This window comes from Poecilia latipinna, unplaced genomic scaffold, assembly GCF_001443285.1.
Source record: "Poecilia latipinna isolate Pla-1442-1.1 unplaced genomic scaffold, P_latipinna-1.0 Scaffold4319, whole genome shotgun sequence".
Classification (NCBI taxonomy): Eukaryota; Metazoa; Chordata; class Actinopteri; order Cyprinodontiformes; family Poeciliidae; genus Poecilia; species Poecilia latipinna.
The window spans coordinates 4553-16943 of record NW_015116935.1 but is presented as its reverse complement, the minus strand read 5'-3'; the positions used below and the strand labels follow the sequence as shown (position 1 = coordinate 16943).

At 35.2% G+C, this 12391-nt stretch overlaps 1 protein-coding gene across 1 annotated transcript; it reads left to right on the top strand.

The window, feature by feature from the left end:
• Positions 1-603: 603 nt before the first annotated feature.
• Positions 604-10804, top strand: LOC106942495 (tyrosine-protein kinase SYK-like). Its single transcript, XM_015025778.1, has 5 exons — positions 604-2230; positions 3048-3237; positions 7643-7783; positions 9203-9315; positions 9475-10804. The coding sequence occupies exons 1-5, from the start codon at positions 1893-1895 to the stop codon at positions 9545-9547; spliced, it is 855 nt and encodes a 284-aa protein (XP_014881264.1). The 5' UTR covers positions 604-1892; the 3' UTR covers positions 9548-10804.
• Positions 10805-12391: the final 1587 nt, after the last annotated feature.

The window sequence follows — 12391 nt, the reverse complement described above, 5'->3', positions numbered from 1 at the left end:
CAAATAGATTTCCAGCCGCTGCAGTTGCAAAAAGAAATAATGTATCAGAAATCATTGGGGACATTATGCAATCCTGAAAAACTTTCTGTTTCCAGCGATTCCGCTCACTTCTGGGCGGAAGAGGGACACCTTTGGAACAAAACCAGCAAATGTCAACCCGATCTGATGTTTAATTTCAAAATAAAAGCCTATTAAAAAAGCATGTTTTTACTCCCCCCCCCCCAATTTGCCGTGCTTATTGCTTGAAAACTCTCTGTTTCCAGTGACTTCTCTCACTTCTGGATGACAGAGGGACATCTCTGGAAAACAGCAGCAAACGTCAACCAGATCTGATGTATAATTTCAAAATAAAAGCATTTTAAAATAAGACGCTTTTACTTTTGTATTCAAAAATAAGTAGAAAATGTAGTGAAGAACTGCCTCACTCGCACCTAGGTGTCTCTAAACATATAAATCTAAAAACTCTCACTACATACATATTATTATTATTAATTATTATTATTATTATTATTTTGGGTTTAATCATCATCTTATCAATCATCTTATTTACGTACATACAAATTTTTCTCTGTTACATATAGATAGATAGATAAAAAGAGAGAGAGATGTATGTAGCAGAGGAAATTTTGTATGTACGTATATATAAATAAGATGATTGAGTTAAACCCAAAATAATAATAATTATTATTATTTAGTGAGATTTTTTAGATGTAAATGTCATCATCGTCACAGAGCTAGTCTGTGATGTAGTGAGCCAGATATTTAGTGTTTGAACAAACATTTAACTTTTACCCCGACAGAAAAAAATCAGGGGAACAAAGTTGTTTGTCTGCTTTAGTCCTACATATTAGCACAACTGTTTGCTTAGCATTTTACTGCACATCATATCTCAACCCATAATCAGAGAAGATATTCAATAGCCGCTGAAAACCAGCACTGCTGGGTGAGAGGACAGCCAGGTCATCAGCATACATAAAGTGATTGACCAGAGTATCACCAATCATGCATCCAGTTTTACAGAAGTTCATTTCTTTTGACAGGTCATCCATGTACAAGTTAAACAGGGCAGGTGAAAGACGGACACCGTTACTCACACCAAAAGAAGCAGAGATGTTGTTACCCCATTTTACATGCATTTTCTGGTTTGAATACCAGTAAACTAAAATTAGTATAATATCTGGAGCACCTCTCTGTTTTATTTTATCAAATAACTTGTAGTGATTGACCTGATCAAAGGCCCTAGAAGCGTCAATAAACCCAAATAACAGATTATTTTTTTCTTAGATATGCTTTTGCTGCCTCTTTCAGGCTATAAATACAGAAATCAGCTCCCAACTTGGCTTTGAAACCAAATTGATCTGTTGTACTAATAAACTGATTAAGACAATCAAGCAAGATTTTTTCTAACACTTTAGATATCACCCTAGCTAAAGCTATTGGTCTGTAGTAATCAAGGCAATAGTCACCACTAATTATATATTTTCCAGGAATGGTCGATATGGTAAAAAAGAAATTCCTATGAAAGGAGTGGTTGTCCTGATTAGCTCCATAAATGTTGACCAATGTGATCTGGGCTTCTATTGTTCCCTGCAACATAGTATATTGAAGCTGAACGCTTTGTTATACTTAAAATCTGTAAATAATCAACAATCCTGGGTTGTATTAATGATCTGTATGTCAGAGCAAAAACCCTAAAAACAATATTTGAACTATACTAATTACAATCACTGGAAAAAGGCTTTCATGAAAATTTTTTCTCCAGCTCTCTGTCTGTGAGACATGGAAGTCTTTGTTGAATGAAATATTTCCTGTACTGCTGATGAAATTGATCAGTATATATGAATGTAACCTTGTCATTTTATTGAAGAGAGTTCGTGTGTCAGAACTGTATAATGTACTGCATTGAAATATTGTACATTGGATTTTTTGTTGTTGTTAAATGTCTGAAATCATCCTTTCGCTCTTATCTCTTATGTGATGTGAAACAAAACATTCTAAGGCTAACCTTTCTGTGTTTTAGAACAGAGAAACCAGTTGCTGTTAAAATTCTGAAGAATGATGATAACAACCCGTCGGTGCGTGAAGAAATGTTGCGAGAGGCAAATGTCATGCAGCAGCTGGACAATCCTTACATTGTTCGAATGATTGGTATCTGTGAGGCAGAAAACCTCATGCTTGTCATGGAACTGGCTGAACTGGGACCACTGAACAAGTTCCTCCAGAAAAACAAGTATGTAATTTCCGCATAGTGGGACAATAAAGGATATTTCTATTCTATTGTATTCTACAAAGGAATGGTTCACAAATAAACGTATAAACGTGTTAGAATGGCCAAGTCAAAGTCCAGACCTGAATCCAATCGAGAATCTGTGGAAAGAGCTGAAAACTGCTGTTCACAAGCGCTCTTCATCCAACCTGACTGAGCTCCAGCTGTTTGCAAGGAAGAATGAGCAAGAATCTCTTGATGTGCAAAACTGATAGACACACCCCAAGTGACTTGCAGCTGTAATCGCAGCAAAAGGCGGCGCTACAAAGTATTAACACAAGGCGGCCGAATACTTTCACTGTGGGTAAATACACTTAAATTTAAACAAATCTTTGATTTGTTTTGCTTTTTCTAGCAAATGTTCAGAAGGTGAACATTCAATTCCTTGTGTTCATTTCTATAGTTAAAACAAATCTCAGAAAATAAACAGTAACTGAGAGTTTGACATTTTAAAAACTGCAAGAGCTCAGTTTTATTGTGTTCCTAAAGTCATATTAGATTCCTAAATAATAGTATAAATCTGTTTGTATTGTAGCAACAGCTGATGAAACTTTTAGCTTCAGAATACTCAGCATTGATTAATATATGACTATACATCTTCTAGGTGTAAATATAGAGGTCTTTTACAGATACTGGATGAAATGTCATATTACTATATTCTCATTCAAATTGTCTGGATGGTCCAAACCAGTTTATGATTTTACCTGAAGCTTTCTTTTAACCCTAAATTAACTTTCAGTACTTCAGATCCAAGCTGAACATTTTTCTGCTTAAATTTCAGAAACACATCAGTAAAGAACATCACAGAGCTGGTTCATCAGGTGTCTATGGGGATGAAATACCTAGAAGAGCATAACTTCGTTCATAGAGATCTTGCTGCCAGGAATGTACTGCTGGTCACACAGCACTATGCAAAAATCAGTGATTTTGGACTCTCGAAAGCTGTTGCAGAAGAGCAAAACTACTACAAGGTAATGTCAAGACTCTAGGATGTTGAGTTTTTTTGGATGCATCTCTCTTTCTCTTTCTGTGTGTGTGTGTGTGTTCTTGTGTGTGCGTGTTCTTGTGTGTGTATTTAGAACTGCCTTGTTTCCCACATTCTATATATTTTGAAGGCCATTTCTCCCATTTCTTCATTTCAACTTCAGTTACTTCCTTTCCCTCATAGCTGAGCCTTGTTTATAATTACTCCTTGTTCACCACCCAACTCTCCTGCATGAACATCAGTCAGACAGCTCAGGTTACCCTTTTTTAGAAATTCAACAACCAATGTTCAATTTTCTAACAAAATTGAATGTACAGATTTAAAACTAGGGGACTAAGAGTTACTTTTATATGGATTCCCTCACATGTAGGAATAAAATATTCCAAACAAGCAAATAAATACAGTATTCACAGCGCTTCACTTTTTCCAATTTTTTTTTATTCCAAAATTTGTTAAACTAAACACTTTCCTCAAAATTCAGGGTTTCCCCCAGAAAACTTTCTAAGCCTGGTGGTCGGACCGCTGAGGCGGTCCACCGTGTTTTTGTATTAAAAGATGTTAAGTAGACTGGAAATATAAAAATATTACTAATTATATGTTATGGGAAAACATCGCCAGTGAAACGCTATTTAAACCCACAACTAGTCTTAAAAACAACAAATCAACAAATAAAATTAAAATGAATATTAATTATTTGCACTTATTTAATCCAAATTATGTCAGCGGCTTCATAAGGCCCCAGGGCTTCAAGAGCCCATAATGCTAATATTTTAACACAGACCACAGTTATATAAATGTAACATTTGTTTGAGATTATCAATGCTGTTAAATTTGATTTAATGATTTCATCATACAAAAATTAAAAGACTTTAAACTGATTAATATTTACATGTAAGATTTAAAGGAGCTGGCAAGTTTACTTTGTAGAAGTTGAAAGAACAATATTCATAATTAGATTGTTTTGTTACAATTTGATGCTGTGAGTTTAATCTTTGAGTTTGAGCTCTGTTTGTTCACCTATACAAATGAATAAACTGCAATTATAACTTATTGCTTTTTAGGTTGGCCAGTTAAACTCCCCCCTTCTCCCAGATTAAATCTAACACAGAAGCTGTTAGAGATGCTGATGGTTTTAGCATGAAGAGTGGCCCCTAAGTCAAACTCTGCTCAAGGCCTCATACAGCCTTGGACCGGCCCTGCATGATGAGTTAAATCCACTGCACTGCACGCAGAGATGCACAACAAATGGGGGATTTAATGTATTGCTGCTAATGTGGTTTCAGTAGCTCTTCCATTTCGTGTCTGTTGAGTTTTTAATAAGGGCCACAGAAACTGTTTTGGTTTGTTCGAGTTTTAAGGGACGTGTTTTTCAGATCTTGGTGCCACTGTGTCATGATGTTGGTAGTGGAGAGGTGGACCCAAATGCAGAGAGGCAGAGGTTTTTTTTGATGATTTAATGTAGAATGGTAGAAATGATGATGGGCACTTACCAAAAATACAAAATCCAAGGTAGCAACAAAAATAAATCCAAAAGAACATCAAACCAGGAGGCACAAGGAGAAAACAGGGAAGCACAGAGGACTGAGGTAAATGAAAATGAGGATCTGATGAGGAATGGAAATGAATGAGAGGCTAAAATACTGGGAGGTAGGGAGCTAGACAAAACCAGGGCTGATGACCTTAATTGACTGCAGGTAAGAGTGGTTAGCACAGAAGCAGGTTGACGGGCAGGGAGAAGATGGCACAGGGAAGCTAAGAAGATCTTCTGGGGAAAACAAAAGGGGGTTAATTGGAAAATGAAGAAAACATAGTGGATATTTACAGATTAAGGAAAGCATTATTTATTTATCTTCAGAATACAAAATTTAAAAAATAGAATTTAATAGATGTAAAGCAGTGTTGCTACACACTTGTGTAGGTGGCGGTATGCACCTTAAAGTTGCTTTCAATCCACCATAATAGAAAAGAAGACGAAGAAGAACAAAAGGGAGGAAACGGGGAGCTGAAAATACTTCTGATACAGACACTAAGAGTAAAGAAAATCTGGTAACACTTTATTTGAAGGGGGTTGAATAAGACTGTCATGACACTGTCATAAACATGACATAACACCTGTCATGAACATCAATAAGTCTTCATGAATAGTTATGACTGTGGTCATAAAGCGTCATTCGGTAAATTATGACACTTTTAATACAAAGTTGACATTATTCAAAATGTCTGTTATGACAACTTGACATTAACCAAGAAATCATTACTGATATAAATTTGTTATAAAAGTATTACTGATTGCACTTTAAAAATTAGGTAACTTTATGTTATTAAAGATAAAGTTTAAACAGTAATGATTTCTTGGTAAATGTCAAGTTGTCATAACAAAGACATTTTGAATAATGTCAACTTTGTATTAAAAGTGTCATAATTTACCAAATGACGCTTTATGACAACAGTCATAAATATTCATGAAGGCTTATTCATGTTCATGACAGGTGTTATGTCATGTTTATGACAGTGTCATGACAGTCTTATTCAACCCCCTTCAAATAAAGTGTTACCAAAAATCTGATGAACTAGGAGAGAAAGACATGAGGGAAACCATAACAGAACCTAGATAGAAACAAGGCTGATCTAACAATAAGAACTAAGGAACATAGAAGATCTGAGAAACTAGAAGATCTGTACAAAGAAATAACCTAACTAGAATTACTAAAGAAAGACTAACTAAACCTAAACGTACAAAATAAGAACTAGAAACACTACGGGGGGAGGAGAGAACTAGAAGAATTTAATAAGTTAACTGGAACTGCTAAAGAAAGGTATACCTAAATTCCATGTGTTCATCTTTAATCCCTATCCTGACTAGCAGACCCAACTCCAGAGGAATTTGGCTGGGAGGGGCTATGGCTTATCTTGGAAAGGATTGGGAGAGGGTGGGTGGACAGTTATCAGGTGTTTTATTTAATACTACATGTTTATATAAAATTAATTACTCATGTTGTTTACTAATACAATATTAACAAAAATGATGTATCATTGCATAAGTCACCACAAAATGCTGAGTAGTTATGCTGAGATTTGCATAAACTTTAGCCCATACATTGCAGAAACTATCAATCTCTGAACTCTTTAAGTGCAAAATCAGACAATGATGTCTGAAAAATAAGATAATAAAATAATCCTTTATTTTTCCCAAGTGAGAAATGTAAGTTGTCAGGGCATAAAGTGGACAAGAACAAGAGAAACAGAAATAGAAAAACAACAAAATAAAAAACATTAGTGTAGGAGACATCATACAAGCTAAACTAGAAATATCAATTTATATATAAAAATACAGATGTATATATGTAAATATATATATACACACGCATGTTTGCGTGGTTATCTTTGTGGTGACTTTCCACTGACTTCCCTTCATTCCTACAGTGTAAACCTTGCCCTTAGCCCAGAGGTGGGCAACTCCAGGCCTTCATGGCCGGTCTCCTGCAACTTTTAGGTGTGTCTCTACTTCAACACACCTGAGTCAAATAATGAGGTCGTTAGCAGGACTCTGGAGAACCTGACTGCACTTGGGAGGTGATTCAGCTGTTGGATTAAAGTGTGTTGGACCAGGGAGACATCTAAGAGTTGCAGGACAACGGCCCTCGAGGACCAGGATTGCCCACCCCTGCCTTAGCCTAACCCTAGTCCTAAATCTAACCCCTGACCCAAATACAACGTTTCCTCTTGTGGGCTTTCAGTCCCACAAGAAGCAGTGGATTCCCACAATGTTGTATGTGTCAGAAAAATTGTCCCCACAAGGTGTTACAAACAAACACACATTTACATTTACAAAACATATACATGCACATGCACTCATACATGGTAGCTATACAGACAAAAAATATTTTGGAGTATGAATGAGAGTGATTCTGAAATATTTTGAAAACATTGTCCTGATAAACAGGTATCTTTTTCTCAGCAAGTTATTATCCCTCCTTACCTGAGAAGACTCTGCTGCTTGCCTGTGGTCATCAGTAATCTCCCCAACTTTGCTCTTTCTATTTTGACATTCAAGATTTATTTTAAATATGTGAACAGAGTAATGCATTTCCAGTGACAACATGTAGTGTTTACTGTGACTTATTAATCTTCAAATGGCCCAACAGGCTCAGCAGATAGAAAACAACATTAGAGCACAGCTGGTGTAAAACCAGATATCTGTAGCCCATACATTTTGGGTTAAAATATGCTTTTTCTTTCTGACTTGAAGTTTTTTGTATTGGATAGATTATCCAGAAAATATTCTCAAGAAAATATTCTTATATTACATTATATAACAGAGGCATACCAACAAGTTTGACTATGGGTGTAACACAACTCAACACAAGTAATGTGTGTGTATTGTCTTTCAGGCCAAGGGTCATGGGAAGTGGCCAGTGAAATGGTATGCTCCTGAATGTATAAACTACTTCAAATTTTCATCCAAAAGTGATGTCTGGAGCTTTGGTGTACTCATGTGGGAAGCATTTTCCTTTGGCCAAAAACCATACAAGGTAACTAACTAGAGTCGGGACATTATAACATCAACTCACTTACTCATATCCTGATTGTTGACAGTAATTTAGAGATGCAATGCTATAATCCTCAGAACATTTTCCTAGGGGTTACCAGGTTGAGATGTTTGGACACTCTCAGGTTCTTAACCTTTTTTGAGGTACCGAACCCACCACTTTCATATGACTTTCACTGAACCCTTCTTTAGTGATAAATAAAATATGATTTTTTTTCCAAATTCAAGTCATAGGCATATGTTTTTTACTGGTGCACAATATGAGCCAAGCATGATTGCTCAAAGAAAAAAACCAACACAGTGCATGAACTCACAACAAATTACGGTATTACTTTATTCTGGTCCCCAAAAAATATTTTGGCCCATAAAAGAATTTCACCCCCAAAAAATATGTATTTTTTTTTTTACTATTTTACTAATTAAAAATAAATTTTGATTTTTTTGTGTGAAGAATTTAACATTTTTTAATAACTTAGTTTTTTTTTGTTTTTTATTTGTTTTTGTTGTTTTGAATCCACAACATAATTTTTTGGGGCCAGAATAAAGCATTGCCCAAATTACATACCTGGAAATCAGTGTGACTTCTGTTGTTTTTGGGAGACCAGTTCAGATATGAATGGCTTCACCTTGGCAAGTGCTACTCTCATGTCATCTTCACAGCAAAGTCTGTTCCTTTTCTTCTTCTTTTGCTCGACATATTTAGTATGGATTAAAATATTAAGAAAGAAATCACATGACGTACAACTATGACAGCCATTGACTGCTGCATGCACTAAATTCCCCGCAGCATTGATTGGCCAAGCAATGTAATGTGATCCTCTGCAGCAAGTGATGACCAAGTGGGGCGCGTCATCACAACTTTACACAAATGTGTCTTTACCTCCGTGGCAGAGGCTCCGCCGAACCCCTGAGACCGACTCATCGAACCCCGAGGGTTCGATAGAACCCAGGTTAAGAACCACTGATCTAGGGGAAAGGGGGACAACAGCTGATCAGTGTCAGATCAACTTCAGAACACAACATCCATATTTTGCAAACAATCAAGTGAAGACAGAAAACATGGTCTTGGTGCAAATAAAACATAAACGTATATTTATAAATAAATGATGTCTAAAAATATAGATATATGCTCTTTTCTTCATAGAAACAGCCAATTTCTTGGCAGGGGTGACTGCTCCACAATCCTACCATGTGCAGGGCATTGTTTGAGCAATCCACTGGTCAAAGTCAATATAATAATTTGTCTGTTCTCTTATCTGTTGTTGAGGTTGCCATTTAGAAAATGCAATGTTAATAAGCAAAACTGCAGAAGGAGTATATGTTTTATGTTTTTATTTTTATCACTGTTTAAAACCATTTCAACTCGTATATGGTCGTCTTTATTTTGAATCATCTTCCACAGGGAATGAAGGGAAATGATGTTATGCAGATGCTTGAGAGTGGAAAACGCATGGAGCCACCAGCAAACTGCCCAACAGAAATGTATGACCTCATGACAACCTGTTGGACATACAAGTAAGTCCCATATCGCAATACATTCCTGGCAGCAAGATCTGTATAAGTATGCGTCTTATAACTGAATTAGAATTACCCATATAACTGTGATTCTTGGAGAAAGTATATATTAATTATCCACCAGTTTTCTTCAATTTCTGCTATTGTCTTTCCTTACAGGGTGGAAGAAAGACCTGGATTTGCTGTTGTTGAGCCAAGACTACGAGAATATTACTACGACATTGCACAGTGATGTGGCAGAATATATCATTGTCAATGCCAACATGTCAATGACATATCTTCTGTGTTATTTGTATGACATTACTTGGCCAGGAGTGGGCAACTCCAGGCGTTAAGGTCTGGTGTCCTGCAACCTTTAGATGTGTCTCTACTTCAACACAACTGAGTCAAATAATGAGATCATTGGCTGGACTCTAGTGCAGCCACCTCCTAGTGTAGTAACTTCTGTTTCATTGAAGTGTGTTGGACCAGGAAGACATCAAAGAGTTGCAGGACACTGACCCTTGAGGACCAGGATTGCCCACCCCTGAACTAGGCTATAAAAAGTTTTGAAAAAGATGATTTGTCATGTATAAGCCATGTGAAGTAGAGCAAAGATACTGTCATCTTAGTGTATTTAAAGCCAGAAATGTATTTAGTATTTTAGTAAATGTGTGGTTCTAAAAATGTGAGTGGTTGTACATCACAATCAGCTGTCAGTATTATAACTCAAGATTAACATCTTAAATCCTGAAATTGTCTCTGATTCATTCTTGATGACAGAGAAAAGAACTACAGAGGATAAGACCGGGGCAGACTTCAAGGCGTTGCATAAATGTATACTGAACAGGTGAATGTAGCTTTTAAGGTAAAGTTCTTTCTGTGACAAAAGGTCAGAAATTTGGAAATTCTTGCAGCATAACATATTATGCATTCTTGACATATAATTTATAACTTATTTTTTTGTCTGATGTTGCCAGTCTTCACTGTTGTGGACAGCTTCTTAAGACTTTAAATTGTCTGTGCTTCCTTATGAAAAATCTTGGAATGTAAATGAAAATATAATACAGTTTAAGTTTTATATTTATTACATGTCTTAAAGACAGTGTGGGATTGTTTTAGTATGACAGTGAAAATTTGCTTTATTTTACGTTGGGCTTATTAAGGTTTCTATTTCCATACTAATTCAATTACTGATAGTTAAACTGGAGAAAGGAGTGTGGTGGAAAACTACTATAAGTTAACATCTGCTGATCATGTTATATGAAATGCTTGTGAACTCTCACCAAAAGAACTATTTGGGTTACATGTACAAGGTTGGAAGCTGTTTCCCACAGCTGCATGAGAACCAAACTGTCTCACCCAATTCTTTTGAATTTCTTATCCGTGGTATAAAACTCATGTGTTGTCTCTGCCTGGCAGAGCTTTCCATCCAGACCTGCTTCATGATTGTTTGTCCTACGAACTCTCTGAGGTGTGCACAATTCATAAATAAACCTGATTGAGTGATTTTATCTGAACAGTGCTTGGTAATAATTTTTTTCCACAACAGGAGAAAAAATATTCAATTAAAAATTGTGAAAATATTCTAAGATGTCCAGAGGACGTAGAGGATCAATTTGAATTGTGTCCAATTTTCCTATATATAAAATACGCATAATTCTGTATTTCTGCAAAGCAGTCCGGTTGGACCCACCAAGTGAACTACTCAACAGAAATGTATGACCTCGTGACAACCTGCTGGACATATTGTTTTTCATTAAAATATGTTAATTACCATATTTTCTAATTCTAAGTATTTTTAAAAATGTATGATTCATTAAAACATTATCACAAGATTTCCAGATGGTCAGATCTAGAGATGTTGAATAGCTTTAATGATTTATTATGTCCATAAATTCAATAGCAAAATTTACCCTTGATTTTATTGCATAATGACACAAATTAACAAATGAATGAGAAACCTACAATTCATCAGTAAAGTACCAAAATATTCTCAGATGGTCATGTCTACACATATAAGTATATTTTTTCACACAATGTCCCTAGAGGAAAAGCTTTGTTATCAGAAAACAGAAAATAACAGAATATACTTTATTGTCCCCTTCAGGAAATTTTCATGGACTAAAGGGTCCATGAAAATTGTTGCATACTAGCAGCTTCCCAAAAATAAACAACTAGAAATGTAGAACACCAAAACTAATACACATTTTCCAGGCCTCAACATACAATCTATTTAAAATTTTGATTCAAAATTTTGATGGAGGTGGTTACAAAAGAGCATTTAAAATAGTTCAATTTAGTAAATAAAAAAAAAAATATTAACTACCATTTTTAGCATAACGACAAAAATTATGAAATTATTATACTGGATAGAGCTAAATAAATAAATTCATATAAAATCCATATATTTCACCAAGAAATTACCAAAATATCCTCACATTGCCAGGTCTACAACTGCAAAAATATGGATTTATCGGCGTGTCCCTAATACTAATACTTTTCCAAATGAATAAACTCTTATAAATATTATAAGCAATAGTAAAATTATTAAAATATTCTGATGATAAAGTATACATGTGGAATCATGTATTTTTATGTCACACTTAGCCAAGTAAAAAAAATGCCATAATTTATCAAAAAATACCAAAATATTCTCAAACTGCCTTGCCTACATGTGGTATTTGAATCAAGGACTTTAATCTTGATGTCCTTGATTCAAATGCTTTTTTAATTAAAACTTGTTGAAATCAACCCTGATACCCAGCTAAAACAAACAAAAAAATTATAAAAATTCAAACCTTATCATAGAATTACCCAAATATTCTCACATGACCATGTCTGTATGTGGAATAATATATATGCTTTATGAAATCTCTACACTCAGTAGATTCTGTACAAAAGTTAACATTCAGAGAATGGTTGCAAAACTGACATATACTCAGAAATTTGTTAAAAATCCACAATGCCTAAAAAAATCTCAAAATATTCTTAGGTGACTCTTATTTTGTCCAACTACTTCCAAAAATGCTCAATCATAGTCTAAAACAGGGGTGTCAAACTCAATTTCTGTATTCTGTAGAAGATGTAGCACACA

Bases quoted from the DNA above. Each gene is read 5' to 3' on its own strand.
- LOC106942495 (XM_015025778.1), top strand. From the start codon at position 1,893: ATGTACTGCATTGAAATATTGTACATTGGATTTTTTGTTGTTGTTAAA. The intron at 7,784-9,202 runs GTAACTAACTAG...CATCTTCCACAG, and splicing joins TTGGCCAAAAACCATACAAG to GGAATGAAGGGAAATGATGT. The intron at 9,316-9,474 runs GTAAGTCCCATA...CTTTCCTTACAG, and splicing joins ACAACCTGTTGGACATACAA to GGTGGAAGAAAGACCTGGAT.